This window comes from Eretmochelys imbricata, chromosome 3 (genome assembly GCF_965152235.1).
Source record: "Eretmochelys imbricata isolate rEreImb1 chromosome 3, rEreImb1.hap1, whole genome shotgun sequence".
NCBI classification, from domain to species: Eukaryota; Metazoa; Chordata; order Testudines; family Cheloniidae; genus Eretmochelys; species Eretmochelys imbricata.
The window spans coordinates 2,008,597-2,032,614 of record NC_135574.1 but is presented as its reverse complement, the minus strand read 5'-3'; the positions used below and the strand labels follow the sequence as shown (position 1 = coordinate 2,032,614).

General features: G+C 55.1%; 1 protein-coding gene across 5 annotated transcripts in view; it reads left to right on the top strand.

The window, feature by feature from the left end:
* The window catches only part of DNMT3A (DNA methyltransferase 3 alpha), a 272,889-nt gene that overhangs the window by 127,154 nt on the left and 121,717 nt on the right, over positions 1-24,018 (top strand). For 3 of the 5 annotated variants that reach the window (XM_077812260.1, XM_077812259.1, XM_077812263.1), the window contains exons 5-7: positions 14,708-14,754; positions 16,035-16,181; positions 20,637-20,669. In XM_077812260.1, the coding sequence (XP_077668386.1) occupies positions 14,708-14,754; positions 16,035-16,181; positions 20,637-20,669 (227 nt within the window). The remainder of the gene's footprint in view (positions 1-14,707; positions 14,755-16,034; positions 16,182-20,636; positions 20,670-24,018) is intronic. The other 2 variants (XM_077812262.1, XM_077812261.1) reach the window with 1 other exon arrangement.

Here is a 24,018-nt window from a genome sequence, read left to right as displayed (position 1 = left end):
ACAACAGACTCTTTCTGGTTCTCATGTACATCCAGAATCACCTCTGGCCCATCAAGCGGATTCCTACACAATCCCCTTTCAGGCAAACTTACAGACTCCCTAGATAAAAGATTGGAAGCATTCTCCTTCCCTTAGAAGATTGCAAGCAGACACATAGGTTGGGGTCAGGAGTGGGAGCCTGTCCACCTGCCCACCCATCTGGCTGACAGAGTCTATGGCCTTGGGACCCAGCAAGGGAGCTAGAAACCGGGGCTTTTCCGCAGAGTCCCCCTGGTTCAAATCGCCAGCCTCCTCAAAGGCAGTGAGGTGGGCATCCACATCCCCCCACTCCTTAACCAGGGGCAGCAATTTAGTCTCAAGGTTCCCTGCGGACCTGGACCCCCGGGGTCTATCCCCACTCACCCCTGGGAGGTCCCCTAGGCCTCTCGGCTCCCCCACCGCCAGTTCATGCTGCTGCTGCTTCTGCAGCTCTTTCTCGGGCTCTCGCTGTCTCCCACAGTCCTCTTGCTCTCTTGGACTCAGCTCCAATCCCATCCGTCTCCGAGATCGTGAAGACCCCCATCTGGTCGGGGAGAGGAGTCTTGGGGATGCCACTCCAGCTTGTCACGGAGCGTGGGGGTGTCCAGGCCCTGCACCCCTCTCCCTGGGATTCACTGAGACTCTCAGCCAGCCAGTAAAACAGAAGGTTTATTAGCCAACAGGAACACAGTCCAAAACAGAGCTTGTGGGTGCACCCAGGACCCCTCAGTCAAGTCCTTCTGGGGGAGCAGGGAGCTTAGACCCCAGCCCTGGGGTTCCCTGCCTTCCTCTACCCAGCCCCAAACTGAAAACTAAACCCACCTAGCAGGTTCCCTGCTGCAGCCTCTGTCCACATTCCCAGGTAGAGGTGTTACCTCCCCCTCCTGGCTCAGGTGACAGGCTCTCAGGTCTCCCATCCCCAGGGCACATTCCCAGGTCAACACTCCCCCTTCCCTGCTGAGTCACATCCTCACATCTCTCCCCCCTTCGAGACTGAACTGAGCGGGGTCACTGTGACCTGGGGAAGTTCGGGGCCCCCTCTCCGGGTCAGCGCGTCCGCTATCAGGTTGGCACTTCCCTTTACGTGGACCACGTCCATGTCGTAATCCTGCAGGAGCAGGCTCCATCTCAGGAGCTTGACATTGGCTCCTTTCATCTGGTGCAGCCAGGTCAGGGGAGAGTGGTCAGTGTAGACGGTGAAGTGTCGCCTGAAGAGATAGGGCTCTAGTTTCTTGAGGGCCCACACCATGGCCAGGCACTCCTTCTCAGTGGCTGCGTAGTGTTGCTCCCGGGGTAGCAACTTCTTGCTCAGGTACACGATGGGGTATCTCTCCCCCTTTTCATCCTCCTGCATTAACACCGCCTCCAGCCCCGTGTCGGAGGCGTCGGTGAACACCACAAAGGGCTTGTCAATGTCTGGGTTTGCCAGAACTGGGCCACAGACCAGAGCCTCCTTCAGCGCCCAGAAAGCCTCCTGGCACTGCTCGGTCCAGACCATCTTGTCTGGCTTCCCCTTCTTGCATAGCTTAGTGATGGGGGTGGCTATGGCGCTAAAGTGGGGCACAAATCTTCGGTAGTATCCTGCCATCCCAATAAAGGTTTGGACCTGCTTTTTGATGTGGGGAGCGGGCCAGTCTCTGATCACCTCCACCTTGGCTGGTTCTGGCTTTAGGTGGCCATTCCCCACCCGATGGCCCAGGTAAGATACTTCAGCCATCCCCACCTTGCACTTCTCCGCTTTTACAGTCAGCCCAGCCCCCTGGAGTCGGTCCAGCACTTGTCTAACCTGGGACACGTGGTCCTCCCAGGTCTGGCTAAAGACACAGATGTCATCAATATACGCCACTGCAAAACTCTCCATCCCCCACAGTAGCTGGTCTACCAGGCGCTGGAAGGTGGCTGGTGCTCCCTTGAGGCCGAAAGGCAGGGTCAGGAACTTATAGAGCCCCAGAGGCGTGATAAAGGCCGATTTCAGCCGGGCATCTGCATCCAGCAGCACTTGCCAGTAGCCCTTTGTAAGGTCCATGGTGGTAAGGTACCGAGCTCCTCCCAGCTTGTCTAGGCATATCTGATGGGGTAGGCATCAGATACAGTGATGGCATTGAGCTTCCGGTAGTCCACACAGAACCGGACCGACCCATCCTTTTTGGGGACCAGCACCACCGGCGAGGCCCAAGGGCTGGCAGATGGCTGGATCACCCCCAAAGCCAGCATGTCCCGGACTTCTCTTTCCAGGTCCTGAGCAGTTTTCCGTGTGACTCGGAACAGGGAGCATCTTATCGGCGGGTGCGACCCGGTCTGCACCCGGTGGACAGTCAGATTAGTGCGTCCAGGCTGGTTGGAAAACAGCTGTCGGTACGGATGCAGCACCCCCCTGACCTCAGCTTGCTGGGCAGGAGTTAGCTGATCCAAGAAGGGAATTGTTTCCAGGGAAAAGATCTACTATCTGTTTCCAGCTCTGGTCCCAGGGAATAGATCTACTAAAGGGTCATCTCCCTGCTCCTCCCAATGTCCACACATGGCCAACACCACATTCCCCCTGGCATAATATGGCTTCATCATATTCACATGGTACACCCGGCGGTGGTGCGCCCGGTTAGACAGCTCCACCACGTAGTTTACCTCCTTGAGCTGCTTGACAACCTTGAAAGGGCCCTCCCAGGCAGCCTGTAGTTCGTTCTTTCTCACGGGTATGAGAACTATCACCTGATCCCCGGTGGCATAGGCACAGACCCACGCCGTGTGGTCATACCAGACCTTCTGCTTCTTCTGGGCTCTGGCTAGATTCTCCCTGGCCAGGCCCATGAGTTCAGCTAGTCTTTCTCGGAAGATCAGGACATACTCCACCACTGACTCTCCATCGGGAGTGGCCTTCCCCTCCCACTCGTCTCTCATCAGGTCCAGGGGGCCCCTCACCCTCCTTCCATATAACAGTTCAAAAGGCGAAAATCCGGTAGACTCCTGGGGCACCTCCCTGTATGCGAACAGCAGGTGAGGTAAGTACTTGTCCCAATCCTGCGGGTGCTGGTTCATAAAGGTTTTCAGCATCATCTTTAGCGTCCCATGGAACCTCTCCACCAGCCCATTGGACTGGGAGTGATAAACTGAGGCCCAGTTGTGCCAGACCCCACATTTCTCGCACAAGCACCAGAGCAGGGCCAACATGAAGTTGGAGCCTTGGTCTGTCAAGACTTCCTTGGGGAGCCCCACTCGGCTGAAAATGGTCAGGAGCGCATCTGCCACGGTGTTTGCTTCAATGGAAGCTAATGGCACTGCCTCGGGATAGCGGGTGGCAAAATCTACCACCACCAGAATGTATTTCTTCCCCGACCGGGTCGTCTTAGAATCATAGAATATCAAGGTTGGAAGGGACCACAGGAGGTCATCTAGTCCAACCCCCTGCTCAAAGCAGGACCAATCCCCAATTAAATCTTCCCAGCCAGGGCTTTGTCAAGCCTGACCTTAAAAACTTCTAAGGAAGGAGATTCTACCACCTCCCTAGGTAACGCATTCCAGTGTTTCACCACCCTCCTAGTGAAAAAGTTTTTCCAATATCCAACCTAAACCTCCCCCACTGCAACTTGAGACCATTACTCCTTGTCCTGTCCTCTTCCACAACTGAGAATAGTCTAGAACCATCCTCTCTGGAACCACCTCTCAGGTAGTTGAAAGCAGCTATCAAATCCCCCCTCATTCTTCTCTTCTGCAGACTAAACAATCCCAGTTCCCTCAGCCTCTCCTCATAAGTCATGTGTTCCAGACCCCTAATAATTTTTGTTGCCCTTCGCTGGACTCTCTCCAATTAATCCACATCCTTCTTGTAGTGTGGGGCCCAAAACTGGACACAGTACTCCAGATGAGGCCTCACCAATGTCGAATAGAGGGGGACGATCACGTCCCTCGATCTGCTCGCTATGCCCCTACTTATACATCCCAAAATGCCATTGGCCTTCTTGGCAACAAGGGCACACTGCTGACTCATATCCAGCTTCTCGTCCACTGTCACCCCTAGGTCCTTTTCCGCAGAACTGCTGCCTAGCCATTCGGTCCCTAGTCTGTAGCTGTGCATTGGGTTCTTCCGTCCTAAGTGCAGGACCCTGCACTTATCCTTATTGAACCTCATCAGATTTCTTTTGGCCCAATCCTCCAATTTGTCTAGGGCCCTCTGTATCCTATCCCTGCCCTCCAGCGTATCTACCACTCCTCCCAGTTTAGTATCATCCTCAAATTTGCTGAGAGTGCAAACCACACCATCCTCCAGATCATTAATGAAGATATTGAACAAAACTGGCCCCAGGACCGACCCCTGGGGTACTCCACTTGACACCGGCTGCCAACTAGACATGGAGCCATTGATCACTATCCGTTGAGCCCGACAATCTAGCCAACTTTCTACCCACCTTATAGTGCATTTATCCAGCCCATACTTCTTTAACTTGCTGACAAGAATACTGTGGGAGACCGTGTCAAAAGCTTTGCTAAAGTCAAGAAACAATACATCCACTGCTTTCCCTTCATCCACAGAACCAGTAATCTCATCATAGAAGGCAATTAGATTAGTCAGGCATGACCTTCCCTTGGTGAATCCATGCTGACTGTTCCTGATCACTTTCCTCTCCTCTAAGTGCTTCAGGATTGATTCTTTGAGGACCTGCTCCATGATTTTTCCGGGGACTGAAGTGAGGCTGACTGGCCTGTAGTTCCTAGGATCCTCCTTCTTCCCTTTTTTAAAGATTGGCACTACATTAGCCTTTTTCCAGTCATTTGGGACTTCCCCCGTTCGCCACGAGTTTTCAAAGATAATGGCCAATGGCTCTGCAATCACAGCCGCCAATTCCTGTAGCACTCTCGGATGCAACTCGTCCGGCCCCATGGACTTGTGCACGTCCAGCTTTTCTAAATAGTGCCTAACCACCTCTTTCTCTACAGAGGGCTGGCCATCTATTCCCCATGTTGTGATGCCCAGCGCAGCAGTCTGGGAGCTGACCTTGTTCGTGAAGACAGAGGCAAAAAAAGCATCGAGTACATTAGCTTTTTCCACATCCTCTGTCACTAGGTTGCCTCCCTCATTCAGTAAGGGGCCCACACTTTCCTTGGCTTTCTTCTTGTTGCCAACATACCTGAAGAAACCCTTCTTGTTACTCTTGACATCTCTCGCTAGCTGCAGCTCCAGGTGCGATTTGGCCCTCCTGATTTCATTCCTACATGCCTGAGCAATATTTTTATACTCTTCCCTGGTTATATGTCCAACCTTCCACTTCTTGTAAGCTTCTTTTTTATGTTTAAGATCCGCTAGGATTTCACCGTTAAGCCAAGCTGGTCGCCTGCCATATTTACTATTCTTTTGACACATCGGGATGGTTTGTCCCTGTAACCTCAACAGGGATTCCTTGAAATACAGCCAGCTCTCCTGGACTCCTTTCCCCTTCATGTTAGTCCCCCAGGGGATCCTACCCATCCGTTCCCTGAGGGAGTCGAAGTCTGCTTTCCTGAAGTCCAGGGTCCGTATCCTGCTGCTCTCCTTTCTTCCCTGCATCAGGATCCTGAACTCAACCAACTCATGGTCACTGCCTCCCAGATTCCCGTCCACTTTTGCTTCCCCTACTAATTATTCCCGGTTTGTGAGCAGCAGGTCAAGAAAAGCTCCCCCCCTAGTTGGCTCCTCTAGCACTTGCACCAGGAAATTGTCCCCTACGCTTTCCGAAAACTTCCTGGATTGTCTGTCTATGCACTGCTGTATTGCTCTCCCAGCAGATATCAGGAAAATTAAAGTCACCCATGAGAACCAGGGCATGTGATCTAGTAGCTTCTGTGAGTTGCCAGAAGAAAGCCTCATCCATCTCATCCCCCTGGTCCGGTGGTCTATAGCAGACTCCCACCACTACATCACTCTTGTTGCTCACACTTCTAAACTTAATCCAGAGACACTCAGGTTTTTCTGCAGTTTCGTACGGGAGCTCTGAGCAGTCATACTGCTCCCTTACATACAGTGCTACTCCCCCACCTTTTCTGCCCTGCCTGTCCTTCCGGAACAGTTTATAACCATCCATGACAGTACTCCAGTCATGTGAGTTATCCCACCAAGTCTCTGTTATTCCAATCACGTCATAATTCCTTGACATCACCAGGACCTCCAGTTCTCCTTGCTTGTTTCCAAGGCTTTGTGCATTCGTATATAAGCACTTGAGATAACCTGCTGATCACCCCTCATTCTCAGTATGAGGCAGGAGGTCTTGCTGAGAGGTCCCACTATGTCAATGGCCACCTTCTGGAAAGGTTCCTCTATGATGGGCAAAGGTCTCAAAGCCGTTTTCCCCTTGTCCCGGGCCTTCCCCACCCTCTGACAGCGGTCACAGGATTGGCAATACTGCCGGACCGTGGTAAAGAACCCGGGCCAGTAAAAGTTCTGTAGCAACCTCTGCCGGGTGCACCGGATTCCCTGGTGCCCTGCGAGGGGGATGTCATGGGCCAGGTACAGGAGCTTGCGGCGATACTTCTGGGGGACCACCAGCTACCTCCTGATCCCACAGGACTCTGCTTCCCTTGTGGGAGCTCATTCTTGGTACAGGAACCCCTTCTCCCACAGGAACCTCTCCTGGCAGCCTCTCCTCATGGTCTGTCCCACACTGAGGTTGGCCAGGTCCCTGAGCTTCCGCAAGGAGGGATCTTTCCTCAGCTCAGCCTGGAACTCAGCGGCTGGGGAAGGGATGGGGACCGGTTCCCCCTCAGTGGCCAGGTCTGAGGCCACAGCCTCTCTGAGCCGTGCCCCTCGGCGCTCCCTCCCCACCAGGGTAGGGTCCTGCGCCTCTGGTGTGGTACCCTCCCCAAGGTCAGGGCACAGTGCCCCTCGCCGGCTCTGGCTACGGGTCACAACCAGGGCGGTCTGGGGGTTGCTTGGCCAGTTCTCTAGGTCCCCCCCATCAAAACCTCAGTGGGCAAATGGTGGTGTACCCCCACATCCTTGGGGCCCTCCTTGGCCCGGCATTTCAGGTGTACCCTTGCCACGGGCACCTTAAATGGGGTCCCGCCCACCCCCGTCAAGGTCAGGTAGGTGTTGGGCACCACCCGATCTGGGGCCACCACCTCGGGCCGGGCCAGCGTCACCTCCGCGCCCGTATCCCAATATCCATTGACCTTCCTCCCATCCACCTCCAGGGGTACAAGGCACTTTCTCCGGAGGGACAGCCCCGCGCCCACCCTGTAAACCGAGCTCCCTGAGCCCAGAGCCTCCAGCCCTCTGGCGGGGCTGGCCGGGGGTACTCTTCCCTCCTGAGCAGGTGGTAAACTGGCAGCCCCCCTTGCCTGGGTCGTCTGCCCCTCGTCCACCTGGGTCCCTACCCAGTTAACCCTGGGTAGGTTGGGTCTGCTCAGTCTGTCCCTGAGCCCGTGGCACTGGGACCGTACGTGGCCTCTCTGGCCACAGTGATAGCAGCTCAGGTCACGTTCATCCCCAGAGCGGGTCGGAGGGGCCCGACGCCAGGCGTACCCCTTTGGAGGGGGTTCTCCCTATTTCCCCGCTGGGAGGTCCCCTGGTGACTCTCTCTCTGCATTCTGGGGGGGGGGGGCTGTTCTTTTGGGACTCCTCCCGTCTACCCCCTGACCGACTGTTCACAAACTCGTCGGCCAGCTGCCCTGCGTGCTGGGGGTTCTCGAGCTTTTTGTCCACCAACCACAGTCTCAGTTCGGAAGGGCACTGTTCATACAGTTGCTCCAGTACCGATTAGGTCAAGCAGGTCCTCTTTAGCTTGGGCCCCAGCTGTCCACTTGCGGGCATATCCCTGCATCCAGTTGACCAGTTGTAGGTAGGTGACCTCAGGCGTTTTACGCTGACTCCGGAACCTTCTCCTGTTCATCTCGGGAACCAGCCCAAACTCACGGAGCAGGGCCTGTTTGAACAGTTCATAGTCCCCTGCCTCCGGCCCTGTCATCTGGCTGTACACCTCCACGGCTTTGGGGTCCAGTAAGGGGGTGAGAAACTGGAGCCTGTCTGCAGGGTCAACCCTGTGCATCTCGCAGACATTCTCAAAGGCCGTCAGGAAGCTATCTATGTCCTCCCCCTCCTTCCGCTGGGCCAGGAAGCACTTATCAAAGCTCCTTGCAGTCTTGAGTCACCCTGCACTCACCACAGCCGGGGCCCCACTGCTCCTCAGCCTGGCCAGCTCCAGTTCATGCTGTCTTCGTTTCTCCTTCTCCTGACGTTCCCTCTCCTTCTCCTCCTGCTCATGCCTACATTGCCTCTCCTTCTCCTGATGTTCCCGCTCCTTCTCCTCCTGTTCATGCTGACATTGTTTCTCCTTCTCCTCCTGCTCATGCTGACGTTGTTTTTCATGATCCTCCAGCTCCCTCATTTTCATCTCCCTCTCCCATTCCAGCCGCATCTGCTCTAGGGATGGGGAGCTCTGCCGGGAGGATCCCCTGCTGGCTGCTGGGGTCAGGATGTCCTCGGTATTCGCTGGGCTTCCCCCAATCCCTCCCCCAGGCCTAGGTAGGAAGGGTCTCGGGATGTCCTCGGCAGCAGTCTGACCCCTCTCAGCCCCAGGGCCCACGTTGCGTCCGCCGGGCGGCTTCCCTCAGGGACAGGGATCGGGTCATCTAAGCAATCCCTCTCCTCCAGCTGGGCAATCAGCTGTTCCTTGGTGGACCTCCCAATGCGCAGCCCCCTCTGCCTGCACAGCTCCACCAGGTCGCTCTTCAGGCGTTTAGCGTACATCTCCCTGCTGGCCACTCGCAGGCCTGGGCAGCTGTCCACGGTTTCCAGGAAAAGCCCCTAGTGTGCCAGTCCTTCTTGAGGTCACCACCTCTTTGCCATGGTCGAGCAGCAGACTCCTCCGCCCCTGGGACCCCTCGCTGCAATCTCTTGGGGAACCCTGTTACTGCAAAAGTCCTTCTCTCTGGTCACACACTCCCAGTGGTTAACCGCCCCCTGAAACTGTCTCTCTCTGAATCTTCAGCACACCCGGTCCCCGTCAATCCCCCTTCGTTTTACTGCTCCGCAGTCACTTACTGCAGGAAGCGCTGTTCACGGGGTACAGTACATCCCACCGCTTCCACCGGTTGTCACGGAGTGTGGGGGAGTCCCTGCACCCCCCTTCCTGGGATTCACTGAGACTCTCAGCCAGCCAGTAAAACAGAAGGTTTATTGGACAACAGGAACACAGCCCAAAACAGAGCTTGTGGGTGCACCCAGGACCCCTCAGTCAAGTCCTTCTGGGGGAGCAGGGAGCTTAGACCCCAGCCCTGGGGTTCCCTGCGTTCCTCCACCCAGCCCCAAACTGAAACTAAACCCACCCAGCAGGTTCCCTGCTGCAGCCTCCGACCACATTCCTGGGTAGGTTTCAGAGTAACAGCCGTGTTAGTCTGTATTCGCAAAAAGAAAAGGAGTACTTGTGGCACCTTAGAGACTAACCAATTTATTTGAGCATGAGCTTTCGTGAGCTACAGCTCACTTCATCGGATGCATACCGTGGAAACTGCAGCAGACTTTATATACACACAGAGATCATGAAACAATACCTCCTCCCACCCCACTGTCCTGCTGGTAATAGCTTATCTAAACTGATCATCAAGTTGGGCCATTTCCAGCACAAATCCAGGTTTTCTCACCCTCCACCCCCCCCCACACAAACTCACTCTCCTGCTGGTAATAGCCCATCCAAAGTGACAACTCTCTTCACAATGTGCACGATAATCAAGGTGGGCCATTTCCTGCACAAATCCAGGTTCTCTACACCAACATTCCACACAAAGATGGACTACAAGCCGTCAAGAACACTATCCCCGATAATGTCACGGCTAACCTGGTGGCTGAACTTTGTGACTTTGTCCTTACCCATAACTATTTTACATTTGGGGACAATGTATACCTTCAGATCAGCGGCACTGCTATGGGTACCCGCATGGCCCCACAGTATGCCAACATTTTTATGGCTGATTTAGAACAACGCTTCCTCAGCTCTCGTCCCCTAAAGCCCCTACTCTACTTGCGCTATATTGATGACATCTTCATCATCTGGACCCATGGAAAAGAAGCCCTTGAGGAATTCCACCATGATTTCAACAACTTCCATCCCACCATCAACCTCAGCCTGGTCCAGTCCACACAAGAGATCCACTTCCTGGACACTACAGTGCTAATAAACAATGGTCACATAAACACCACCCTATACCGGAAACCTACTGACCGCTATTCCTACCTGCATGCCTCCAGCTTTCACCCTGACCACACCACACGATCCATCGTCTACAGCCAAGCTCTACGATACAACCGCATTTGCTCCAAACCTTCAGACAGAGACAAACACCTACAAGATCTCTATCAAGCATTCTTACAACTACAATACCCACCTGCGGAAGTAAAGAAACAGATAGATAGAGCCAGAAGAGTTCCCAGAAGTCACCTGCTACAGGACAGGCCTAACAAAGAAAATAACAGAACGCCACTAGCCGTCACCTTCAGCCCCCAACTAAAACCCCTCCATCGCATCATCAAGGATCTACAACCTATCCTGAAGGATGACCCATCACTCTCACAAATCTTGGGAGACAGGCCAGTCCTTGCCTACAGACAGCCCCGCAACCTGAAGCAAATACTCACCAACAACCACATACCACACAACAGAACCACTAACCCAGGAACTTATCCTTGCAGCAAAGCCCGTTGCCAACTGTGCCCACATATCTATTCAGGGGACACCATCACAGGGCCTAATAACGTCAGCCACACTATCAGAGGCTCGTTCACCTGCACATCCACCAATGTGATATATGCCATCATGTGTCTGCAATGCCCCTCTGCCATGTACATTGGTCAAACTGGACAGTCTCTACGTAAAAGAATAAATGGACACAAATCAGACATCAAGAATTATAACATTCATAAACCAGTCGGAGAACACTTCAATCTCTCTGGTCACGCAATCACAGACATGAAGGTCGCTATCTTAAAACAAAAAAACTTCAAATCCAGACTCCAGCGAGAAACTGCTGAATTGGAATTCATTTGCAAATTGGATACTATTAATTTAGGCTTAAATAGAGACTGGGAGTGGCTAAGTCATTATGCAAGGTAGCCTATTTCCTCTTGTTTTTTCCTACCCCCCCCTCCCCAAGACGTTCTGGTTAAACTTGGATTTAAACTTGGAGAGTGGTCAGTTTGGATGATCTATTGCCAGCAGGAGAGTGAGTTTGTGTGTGTGTGTGTGTCCCCGGAAAAAAAAGGGGGGTGTATGTGAGAAAGCCTGAATTTGTGCTGGACATGGCCCACCTTGATTACTATGCACATTGTAGGGAGAGTGGTCACTTTGGATGAGCTATTACCAGCAGGAGAGTGAGTTTGTGTGTGTGGTTTTTGGAGGGGGGTGAGGGGGTGGAACCTGGATTTGTGCAGGAAATGGCCCAACTTGATTATCATGCACATTGTGAAGAGAGTTGTCACTTTGGACAGCAGGAGAGTGAGTTTGTGTGTGGGGGGGTGGAGGGTGAGAAAACCTGGATTTGTGCTGGAAATGGCCCAACTTGATGATCACTTTAGATAAGCTATTACCTGCAGGACAGTGGGGTGGGAGGAGGTATTGTTTCATGATCTCTGTGTGTATATAAAGTCTGCTGCAGTTTCCACGGTATGCATCCGATGAAGTGAGCTGTGGCTCACGAAAGCTCATGCTCAAATAAATTGGTTAGTCTCTAAGGTGCCACAAGTACTCCTTTTCTTATTCCCGGGTAGAGGTGTCACCTCCCCCTCCGCCTCCTGGCTCAGGTGACAGGCTCTCAGGTCTCCCATCCCCAGGGCACATTCCCAGGTCAACACTCCCCCCTCCCTGCTGCATCACATCGTCACACAGCTGCTCCCAGATCCTGCTATAGCCCCATTTGGGTCAGGAATCTGTTCCTTAGAGCGGTTAGCCTCCTCCAGCTGCACGATTAACTGTGCTTTGGTGAACTTTCCAATGCTCAACCCTTCCTTTCTGCACCGGGTTACAATGTCCTTCTTCAGAAGATGGTGACAGGCCATCACTCCACTGTTCCCAAGTTGTTGTGGACTCACAGGCCTTTGTGCTCTCAGCTCCCCACGGTTTCCAGGGAGAACCCCTAGTGTGCCAGCTCTTCTCGAGGTCACCCCCTCTTTGCCAGGGTCGAGCTGCAGACTCCTCCACCTCTGGGACTGCTTGCTGCAATCCCCAGGGGAACCCTGTTACTGCCAAAGTCCTCTCTCCTAGGGCCAAGCCACAGACTCCTCCGCCCCTGAGACTGCTCACCACAGTCCCCAGGGGGACCCCATTACTGCACAGTCCTTCTCGCTGGTCACACACTCCCAGGGGTTAACCGCCCCCCAAAACTGCTCCTCTCTGAGCCTTCAGCAGCTCTGGTCCTTGTCAATCCCGCTTCGTTTTACTGCTCCCCAGTCACTTACTGCAGGAAGCGCCATCCACAGGGTGCAGTAGATCCCACCACTGCCACCAGTTATCGCAGAGTCCCCGGGCGATGCTCTGGAACTGCTCCCCATGAAGGCAGTCAGGACTCTGGGGAAGTCTTCTCTCTGTGAGCAGCCTGTCTGCAGGACACACAGCTCACCCAGCTTCCACCTTCCTGGGTCTGACCTCGGAGCATTCAGCATCCTCTGCCCCTCCGTGCGCTTCCCCCAGCGAGTCCGCTCAGGTGGGGTCCTGAGGAAGCCAGAGGGTCCTGCACCCCAACTCCGCAGTCAGACATGCCTCTCAGCCAGCCAGGAAAACAGAGGTTTGTTAGATGACAGGAACGTGGTGTAACACAGAGCTTGTAGGTGCAGAAGAACAGGACCCCTCAGCCGGGTCAATTTTGGGGGCAGTGAGCTGGACAACCATGTCTGCACTTCACTTCATGTCCCCAGCCAGACCCAAACTGAAACTCCCTCCAGCCCCTCCTCCTCTGGGCTTTGTCCCTTTCCCCGGGCCAGGAGGTTATCTGATTCCTTTGTTCTCCAGCCCTTTAGCTCTCACCTTGCAGGGGGGAAGGGCCCAGGCCATCAGTTGCCAGGAAACAGGGTGTCGGCCATTCTCTGTGTCCAGACCTCTGCACACACCTGCCCTCTAGGGGTCTGCAACAATCATACACCCTTATCCCACCCCCTAGATACTTAAGAACTGCATAGGGGAAACTGAGGCACACCAACACTATTCAGAGGAAACATTAAGAACAGTCCCGTTTCGTCACACCACCTCAGGGCAGGTGCCTCTGCCCTGCTCAGTACAGAGCTCTTCCTTTCCCTCTCCCTAGGAACCGGGCCGTGTGGCTCCAGGCCTGCCTAGAGCAGTGCCCAGCTTGTGGGGAGTGGCCGTGGAACACCCTCCCTCACCTGGGCCCTGAGCCTGAGGAATCTGCCAGGGCGCCCAAAGCCCTGGGAATATGTTAGCGAGGCCCAGCCCCCGTCAGCGTTTGTGGCAGTGTGTAGGGAGCCAGCAAATGTGTGTGCACTGTGCGAGAGGACTGCAAATCTGTCAGCGTGCTGCACTCGGACTGGTAGCTCTTCGGCACCCCAGGATCCAGGATCCCGGGGCAAACGGAGGAGGCCATGAGTGACCTGGAGCTTGGCACTGTCTCTCCCAGCCCTATGGGAGTTTGTCTGCCAAGCCCAGCTCCCAGTCTGGGGCAGCTCAGCGTGCACGGCTTGCCTTTCTCAAGAGACACCCCAGGATGCAGTGGTGTCGCTCAGGCTTAGGGAGTAGCAGCAAAGCTGGGTTAGGCCAGGGCTGGACTATGGGGATACTCTGTGTGGCTTGAGGTGAATCAGCAGAGCTGGATGGGGATCACTGGACTGGAATGACAGGGTGGGCTGCCAGACTAGGCTGAGGGGCAGCGTCAGAGCTGTGTTTGGGGACACCAGGGCTGGAATTTCAGGGGGGCTGTAGCCTTGCATTCATGACCAGTGAAAATCCACTAACTACACCTTTACAAAAAGGCAGAGTCCCCGCCCCCCCCCACCCCCAAAGATGTGTATGTGCCTCGCCCCTCACGGTAACTCACACTCAGCCCCCCCTTGTGTTTGGCCTCATAACACAGTCGCTTTGAATGTGTCAAGGGTTTGCAGCCCCAGAAACGGTTGGTTTTATTTTTAGCTGCTTTCCTGGCAGCAGCTCTGCTCATACCTGCAAGGCAGCGAGATGTACCGATAACACAGGAAACCAGAAACCTTTGCATAGTGCTGCGAACACTTCCCTTCCCGCCCTGCCCCCTAGCCAGTGCGTGCCCATTTCCAGGGGTCACCACCAGTCTGTTGGCATCCTGAGGCCTCCAGGCGGCACTAGTCCTAGGTGCCACATGACATGGCCGCTGGAGTTGGAGACTATGAAGTGAGAGCAGTTGTCCCCCATGAGCCCAGCCCAGGGAAGGCACGCTGGAGACCTCATTCCTTGGTGCACAGGAGGACCTGGAGCCCTTGCTCTGCTCCGGTGGGGAAGGGTGCATGTCCTGGGAGAGAGACAGCCAGAATTCTCAGGCAGGCGTGGGAGGCCAAAGGCATTGGAGACAGTGGGGTAGCCGAGGGCTGGCACAGTGAACTGTGACTCCAGGGTAGATGCTCCCAGAGGCAGAGGGTTCCAGGAGGCCAGTGCAGTGGTATTGCCCAGCTGGCTTTTCTGCTCTGAACTGGCCTGTGTCCGTTGGGATCTGGCTCAGCTCCTTGTGTGCTGACCTGCGCTCTCTGTGTTCTGTACAGGCAAAGAAGAGAAGGAAGAAGCTAACTACGACTCGCTGAAAATGGAGGCAAGTATGTGCCACGGTCGCTGCCCTGGGGACTCCACTGCCTTGCCAGCTGTTGGTGATGCGTTAGTCCCTGGAACCCAGCTAAACCGCAGAGCTAAGTGCAGGCTGGGAGCCTTGACTCCTGCCCTCTCAAAGCAAGAGCACAGGCAGAATCAAGTGGCCACGGGGCCACATGGCTAAGTTCCTGTCAGGCTGCAGCCTGGCGTCTGGGGCGGGCATGTCCAACCCCCTGGGCAATCGGAGAGGGGTTCAAGAAGCTGCTGCATTGAGCGTGAGAGGCTGGCTAGGTACAATGCAGCAGATGGACGGTCTCACCAGGGCTGGTTCAGCACATGGGGACCTGGGCTAAGTTGTACCCTGGACACTAGAGCCCTTTATCTACAGAGAAGGCACCAGGCACTAGAGCACGCTAGAGACCCCGGGGTCTCATTCCAGAGCCCGTCAGCTCCAGAGTGAGACCCCGATCCCAGAGCCTCTGCTGCATGTCGGGACACGATTGCTGGAGCTGTCCCAGGCCCATACTGCAGATGTGTGTGCGCAGATCAGACACACACAGTGGTGTCTGTGGTGGGATCTGGCTAATGTAGGGTTAGCTCTGGCTCTGGGTATCCAGTAGGTCTCACCGCTAACCATCTCTGTCTCCGTAATGCACTCCTGTAGGAGTCTGGCAGAGAAATTCTGATTGAACAGGCCTGACTGCCATTTCTGCTCTGGGCTCTGGGGTGAGCGCTGCAGTCCAACGTCGGTGGCTTCCCAGGTTAATTCCTGCAGCTCGGCCCTGCTCGGCCTCCCAGGCACTGCGTTGCTAGAACCCATCCTGGGAGAGGCCAACGCTCTAGGCTAATTTTTCTCTGGAGGGAAAAGTGGGAGCTGCAGAAACCTCTCCCATCCCAGTGAGGGGACTGAGGGGATGCAGGGGTCCTGGCACCCTGCTCTGACCCCAGAGCTAGCATGTCTTTGACATGGTGTAGCCACAGGTAAAACCTGGCCCGGATTTGTGAGCCTCACGCTCTGGCAGTGACATGGCCCTGCCCTGAGCAGTGGCACTGGGAGTCAGGAGCCAGGGATCTGTTCCCTGCTCTGCTGCTGACATGGCCTGCGGTGGGTGAGTCCCTTCCCTGCTGTGTCCCTTGGTCGTCCACCCCCTGCTCCATGGGTCTCTCTCCACCCTCACTACCTTGTTTCCCCAGCGAGCCCCAGGCCCCCCGTGTTCAGAACTGTGAGCTGAGAAGCCAGCCCCTTTCAGCCTGTCTCTCTCCTCTCTCACTGCCTGCGAGCAGGGATCCCGAGGCCGCCTGCGTGGTGGGCTGGGCTGGGAGTCAAGCCTGCGTCAGAGGCCCATGCAGCGGCTCACCTTCCAGGCCGGGGACCCGTATTACATCAGCAAGAGGAAGCGAGATGAGTGGCTGGCCAGATGGAAAAGGGAGGTAAGGACACAGATTCTGCCTTGCCTGGACGCAGGCCGGTTCACCCTGCGAGGGGTACGTTCTGCCAGCCGTAGATAGCTGACACAGTACGCTTCGTCTCCATGGGGATTCAGCCCAGCCTCAGATTTCTCCCCCCACTCACCTGCCCCCACGCTGTTTGATCCCCCACTCTTACGGCGGCTTTCTCATGTTGGTGGCAACTCTGCTGAAGCTGACACCTCTCCCCTCCCCTTGGCTCCCCATCACAGACGCAGGTTTCAGAGGAGCACGCGGCCCTCCAGAGCAGGGAGAGCCTTCCAGTCGAGCTGTGCTGCTGGCCTGTTCGACGGGGTAGGCGAGGAAATGGTTGGATGAGGCCTTTGTGTTTGAACCAGTCTCTTTAGATGGAGGGGCAGCAAATGGTTCTAGTAACAAATCGGTGACCATCCGTTGATCACTGTACCTCCTGGGGACAGCAGAACGCAGACTCTGTGCTTCAAAAGCACAGGGCCCTCCCGCTTGAACCAAAGGAGACTCCGTTAGCGGCGAGCAGTGCAGGGCCTTTAGCACACAGTTGGGCTGTTCATAGCCAGGCTAGCCCGCTCCTGACAGCATCGTTAATTGTGAACACGCACGTGCTTTGCAGCCCTGTCTGGGGGAGTCTGTAGCTGAGAGCAGAGCCCGCGTGACCAGTGGGGAGCTCAGGGAGGTGTGGTGAGCACTCAGGAGGTCAGGCCAGGATGTGGGTTACAGCAGGAAGGATCTGCCTCCTTTCTAGTCTCATTCTCTCTCTCTCCAAAGCCCCCCACCCCCTCTCTCGCCTCGCCATTGTGACCAGCAGGGGCTTCTGGGAACTCTGGGGGGTAGCAGAGCCGAACACCCAGCAGCATTCTTTGAAATGGTCCCCGTTCTGGGAACCGTATCTCCATGGAAATGTTTCTGTTAGGCCTTCAAGTAAGTCTGCCCGGGGCAAGGGTAGGAGCAAAGGTAGAGAACATGGCTGGGTTCTCCAGGGTGAGCCAGCACGGGCAGTCGTGCAGGAAGGTAACAGACTGGTTACCATTCGTTTTTCATTTTTTTGTTCTGTTTTATTCAACATTGGGCCAGGTTCCCTGCTGTCCTTGTCGAGGCGCAGGGCTGGCTCGAGGGAGCTCGCTCCCGATTTACAGCAGTGAAATGAGAGCAGAGCCTGGGCCGTTGTCTCTATGCCAGTGACCACACCAATTATGGAAACCAAGATTTCAGCTAAATGACTGTAACCTTGCCCCACTGAGGCCGTTTTCACTCACTGTGGTCAGTGAGACTAGAGCCGTCAGTGTAATTTCCTGTTTCTAGTCAGTTTCAGGTACATGTTGTCCTGCCCCCCAGCCCAGCCCTGTTGTGTTTGGGTTGGGGAGGCTGCCTGGGAATGCTCAAAACCCACCAAAAGCTGTTTCCTTGGAAGGAATGGTGTTCCTGAGCCGTGGCTGGGCTGGGGAGAAGCGGAGGAAGCAGTGGCTCAGGGCCCCAGGCAGCTCAGGGGCCCGATTAGGGTGCCTGTACTTACTGAACAAGTGTGTGTTGGGTTGCTGCTGGTTTGGTTTGTGGAGTAATGTAAGCAGTATTCTTCAGGGTGGGGAGGGGTAAGAGGGAGCCCCAAAATATCCTTGCTTAGGGTCCCATGGGCCAGCACCACCTGTGTTCATGAGACTGGTTCTTATTTTCCAAAACCGGAACGTGGGGCCTCAAATGCTGCTGTCCCGTTAAGTAGCATTTTTCTCCTCCCCTCTCGTGGCGCTCCCCGGGCTGTGCTGGACTGTCGGAAATGCCCGGCTGCTGGGCTCTGCTAACCATCTCTGCTTTCAAGCGCAGGTCACAGTGCTGCAAGGGGATGGCTTCCTTGCGACCCTCCTTTGTGTGCTGCTCTTCTTCCCTTGCCCTCTGGCAAGGATCGGTGCTGGCAGCTGCCATTGCCAACAGCCGACGGCCGAGGAGATCTGAGTTTGGACAGGGGGTACCAGGGGGCAGGTGGAGTCGTCTTTTCTTTCCGTGTGCTGGTGGCCTGGGGCCTCTTGTGGTTTTGGGTGGCTTTCCTTTCTGCATCAGGTTCTTTTCCTGTGTGTCTGTGTCTCTCCCTCGGGCTGTTTTCTTGTCCCTAGCCAGACCCCAGAGGGCAGGTCCTCCAGGTTCACCATGTGATGATGTCACACAATGAATCCGTGCATCTCTGGCTCCTGGCGTTTGCCACTGAACCCTGCCCCGTTGGGTCCCTCCCTTCCTCCCGTACCCCACTCCCCACGCACTGGGAATCGGGCTGCTGATGAACAGTGGGGAGGAGCTAGTGAGAAGCCTGAGGAGGAAAGCCTTCCATTGAGTCACTGTCCCGCTCTCTCAGACCTGGGCAAGCAGGAGCGCACCTGAGCCGGCCAGAATGCAGCCAGACCTCCGCTTTTTGCCTTTTGTTCGCAGGCAGAGGCTCTGTCGTTGGGCTAGGCGCTGTGTGGACATAGAGTGAGACAGTCCATGCCCCAGGAGCTGATAGTCAGTGTAGGCGAGGGTGAGAGGGGAAAGACGTACAAGGAGGGGAACAGACTAACTTAGGGTCCCACAGCAGCTATGGGGCAGAGCTGCCAATATAAGCCAGGTTTCCTGCCTGCCAACCTAGTGCCCTCGCGGCGAGACCAAACTGTCTCTCGGGGCTAGTCAAAGTCTGGAGGGTTCCCGGAAGGTCCTTTGGCCTCTCGCTCTGGCTGTGTCCTGGGGACTCCTACACACAGAGGGGAGTGTGCAGGAAGCTGCATGGAGGGTGTCTGGACTGCAGGGCTAGTCCTAGATTCCCCAGGCCAGAAGGGACCACTGTGATCATCCTGTCACTCCAGTTTGAACTAAAGCAGATCTCTTAGAACCATCCAGTCTTGCTTTAACATTGCCAGGGCTGGAGAAGCCGCCACAACCTGGGTAAGTTGTTCCCCTCACTCTTAAACACTGGCACCTTCTTTCCAGCCTGAATGTGTCTAACTTCCACCTCCTCACCCTGCATCTTGTTAGGCAGGGCTCTGCTAGATTGAAGCGCTCGTTACGACACATTTGGTCCCCAAGCCCTTGCCCTTTCTCTGCTTCCCAATGGGATCTTTCCTTTTCTCTTGGTTGCCAGGAGAACCAAGACAAACACAATGTGACTAAACTAAAAACAAACCAGAGTAAATAAATCCAGGCCGCAGGGGACTTTGGCACAAGCCCAGGGCCTGCCTCTGTCCTGCATGGAGGAAGCAGCTGCATCTTTGCTGTCTAGGAGCAAAGACTGCTCGTCCCAGCATACACCGCTCTCTTCTGAGCCAACCGGCTTGGTCCCCTTTCGTGCTGGGATGGGAATTCATTCTTAAGGCTGTTTGGAGCACTGGATGCTGTGGCCTGTAGTCCATGGTCTGAGAGCTGGTGTGTAGTGAGCTGTGGATTTTCTTGGACTGCCCTTTGGTCCCCCTGTGACCTACAGCATTCAGTTCTATCCCAAGGCCTCTAAGGAAGACCGTAGGTAGTGGGTCCCCCTGGAGGGAAGGACCCTGCATGCGTCAGCTGGTTGTAATATGGAGTGTCCACCTCTGTGTGTTCTTGGTCTCGGCCTCATCCTGTAGCTGCCAGTGCTAAGGGACTGGCGCACTGCAAGGCAGGAGAGCCGCACAGTAGTTGCGTAGATGGCGTATAACTGGGGTGAGCCATAGAACAAGGAGAAGGTCAGGAGGGACTGCAGAGAATTCTCCAGGAGAGCCAGGCCCCTGCCCTGAACAGACACACCCGGTGAATGCAAAGCAGCTTCTTGTCCGAGTTCTTTGCAAGATGGTTGTCAGGGCTGGTATGAGCTGGGGCAGGGATGGCACAGTCTGAGCACTGCACATGTCGGGAGGCATCCGCAGGAAATGCTTCTGTGGCAGGGTTGCAGGCACCTGTCTCCATACTGGGTTGGTGGGCACAGATGCCATGGAGACAGCACTCAGCCAAAGTGAAGGAGCCTGCCCAAAGCCCACCTCTGCCACGTCCTTGTCCCCTTTCCAGCTACGGTGAAGGAGTGACAAACCTCAGGGCCACAATCTGCGAGGTTACGGCTATTGGGCAAGCAGTGGAGAACAGCCTAGAAGCCAGGGAGCGAGGGACACCGGCTCCCCACAAAAAACAAGTCGATAATTCCCCCCCCCCCCCCCAAAATAACCCCCCTCCTCTTCCGTGTCTGCTCTGGTTCTGGTGGTGCAGCTTCCCTTGACTGATGGGCACAAGCGTCCATCATCTTCCGTCTCACTGAGCAGAGGGGGGCTTCAAGGTGCGGGGCCCTTTCCTGAGGCCTCAGTGTGTTGCAAAGGGGAAGGGGATTTCCCTGTGCTGTTGCCCCCCCTGCTGCTGCTGCAACGTCTGCTTCCGACACGGGGCGGCTGGCAGCTTCTGATGTACTGAATGATGTGGTTGTGTTTGCTAACACCCTCCTCTCCTTTACCTTTCTCCCCACAGACTGATAATCCATCGGCATCCCAGCTTGACAAGGTTCGTGGCATGGGTGTAACTTCCTTCTGGGGGGCGGAGCGAGGGGCACGGACATGCTTTGCTTCTGGGCAGTGTTTACTGTGACATTGAAATGCTGTGTGGGGGGCGTGGAGCCCCTGGGCTTTGTGCTGCTGGACATGTTACAGGGTGTGCCCAGACCTCAGACTCCCAGTCACCTGTGTTCACTCCCATGTTCACAGGCCTGCTCGTTCACACCCACACTTCCATTCACCCCGTCTCGCATCCACGCACTGGTGTACACACACTGGCATATAGACATGTACACCTATGGATGCACACTTCAACACTTCTGTATGTGTACGTGCACTAACAACTCCGCAGAGAGTCACACGGCTAAAGCACCATATCCACGCACCATCACATTCACTCAGACAGCCCATGCCACATACAGTCTGTCCCTTTCCTTGCAGTGTTTGTCACGCAAATGACACCCGGACGAGCCTTATAGGGTTAATGAAATGCTAAGCCCTGGCTGAGAGAGCGAGGCGCTGAGAGGTCGAATGCGTTGTGTAGGTGCTGTGGACATGGCAGTGCAGACAGCACAGAGGAAAGAGAAGAAGAGATGGTCTCAGAGGAGAGCTGAAAATAGACAGTCCATTAGACTCTGTCAGAGAGATGCAGAAATCTCAGAAGCTGCAGAGGAGGAAGCCATTGCGCCAGCACTGGGAGGGATGTTGAATAGGCGGAGGGGAGGCTGGTGCAGGATGGGTGGGGAGTAAGAGAGAGAGGTCTGTGAAACAGGCTGGGGAAAGCCCGTGGCGGGGCGTGCCTGGGCAGCCAGCCGAGGTGTCCGAGTTTGGGGGCATGTGTGTGTGGCCCGGGGAGAGCTAGGACTTACGAGCTGGCTAGCGCCCTGGGTGTGCATTGCACTTTGCAGGTAAAGGAAGTGGCTCAGTTCCTGCCCTGAGGAGCTTACAGTGGAGATGAAATCCAAGTGATGGCAGTACCACGTGGTGGAAAGAGGCTAGCCCAGGGGGCTGCCGTAGGCCAGGGGAGAGGGAATGGAGATGGCGCCACAGGAGGAGGTGAAGCCGGGGCTGATTCTGGCAGAGAACAGGAGGCGGCAATAGGCAGGTTTCCAGGCGTAGGAAGTGTGGGAGGAAAAAGAGGATTCGGGGGGCAGAGGAGGGCCCCGATGTAAAGGCAAACAGAAGTTTGATAGGGGATCAGTCCCCGAGCAGTGTGTGTAGCCCGCTCCTGGCGGACTGTACCCTGCTGACAGACACAGATCAAATGTAGAGCCGGTTCCTGCCTCAAAGAGCTCGCGGGCCAAGGCCAGACAGGACGAGGACAAAGGATGCAGCACCATTTTAAAACCCTCTTTGCCTAGGTGTATTCTCCTTCTTCGGAGCGGCAGGCTCTTGCCCCGTGCCTGTTCGGGTTCGTTGGCTGTAGTATAGCAGTGACAGCTCTGCAATACCTACGGTCCAGACCAGCTTTCGTGTTTGAAATCCAACTGCGCTGAGTGCTCTAAAATCTACACGACTACTCGGATTGCCCCGTTGTGTCTCCTTCAGTGCGGGGTTCGGTAACTGATCCAGATTTGGGGCCATTTGACCAATGATCCCCTCGGTAGAACCCCCTGGGGAAAAAACAGTTTGTCTTAAAGTTGACAGATTCTGGTGACCTATTTTTGCTCGCAGGTAGAACTCAGATCCTCACTCCAGCATGTCCAGCGCTCAGGCGTTACCCCAAGACAGGGCTTGGCACCCACCAGCCCTGGGGGGGGATCAAATGAAAACATGATTTGAAAAAGCATTGCTTCTCCAGTTAGACACGTCACAAGTATCATGTGCTTATCGACCCCTTTAATTAATTCCACTGCATATGTCCGGAGAGAGGCTAGCTATCTGGAAAAGTCACTGTGTGCCACAGGGTCTGAGTGGTTCTGAGGACGTGTTCTGCTCAGGGACTCTGAGCACCAAGCCAGGTACTGTGAGTTCAGATCCAACCCGGGGTAGGAACAGGCAGTTAAAAAAGCAGGCATGTTGCTCCAGTCTGCTTCTGTCCCTGGCAGTCTTTAGATTGAGGAAACATAATCTGAGGACAACTGAGTATTCAGAAGGCGCTGAAACTAGGAAGAAAGTAAACTACACACGCTGATGCTCCCTGGGAGGGGCGAGTTCTTAGAGGTGGAAGAATAGGTGGGAATAGGGGAGCAGGGTTGGAGGATCAGGGGATGGGGAGTGGGAGAGGAGAGGAGAGGAGAGGAGGAAGGGGTGGGACACTGGGAAGCGGGATATGGGGGGTGACTAATGGGGAGAGTAGGGACAGAGGCACCTGGCAGCCCCACATTCCTCTCCTATGTGTGCGCCACATGACCCCCCATGTGAGTTGGGATCTGGGGATCCCTGCTTCCTCCAGTGGTGTCTGAGCTCCACTCCCTCCACCCCGTGTGTGTCAGGATCTTGGGGGGGTCTGCTCATCTATGTGGGTGTGACCCCCTATTTCCTTGCCCCCCTCATGTGACCCAGGTTTTGGAGGGGTCTTGCCTTTCTGGGAGTGTCTGCACCCCCCTTCTAAATCCAATCATGTGATCTGGGGGTCACTACTCCTGTGTAGGTATCTGAACCCTGCTTCCGGCCCCCCTCATGTGAGCTAGGAGGATCTGGGGAAGCCCTGCCACTCTGGCATGGGGAGCTTGGAACAGGCATGAGGCTCAGAGTATGCACCAAGAAAGCACCCACTGACACACTGTTGAGGCTGGCTGGAGTGAGGAGCTGAGAACCGGTGTGCTAGGCTCTGCCCAAACTCTCTAGTACTAGGGTGCAGAGACGGGAACACCCACTGCCAGGAATGGAGCAGTTCATGTGTCTCAGGGCCGTTCTTTCAGGTTGTATTCATCTCCATGGGGTGTTCCCTTTCATCTGAGAACATCACATTGAGATAAATGGGCCACTTACCACCACTCTGAGCCTCTAATTGTGACGTCTGGAACCCACCCTGGGCAGAAATCTGAAAGAATCATAAACGTTTGGGGGAAATCTGCCTGTCACGGTGGTGGGGGTCTGGTTTGGGGTTTTTTAATAAATGTAATCGGAGTACAGCAGAATACTCAGATGTGCTGAATGTATTTTTGAGAAGAAAATGAATTACACATGCAAATGCTCGCTAGGAGGGAGAACGGTGATTAGAGGTGCAAGAGTAGGCGGTAATAAGGGTCTGCAGTGAGGGATGGGAGTGTTCTGGGGAGGGGGATAAATGGGAATGTGGTAGGGGAAGGAAGAAGAGTTGGAGGGCTCAGTTAAGGGGGAAGGAGTGGGAGGGGAGAAGGTGGGAAGGCTTGCAACTATTTGAAAGCACGACCGTTATCCTTTCCACTATAACT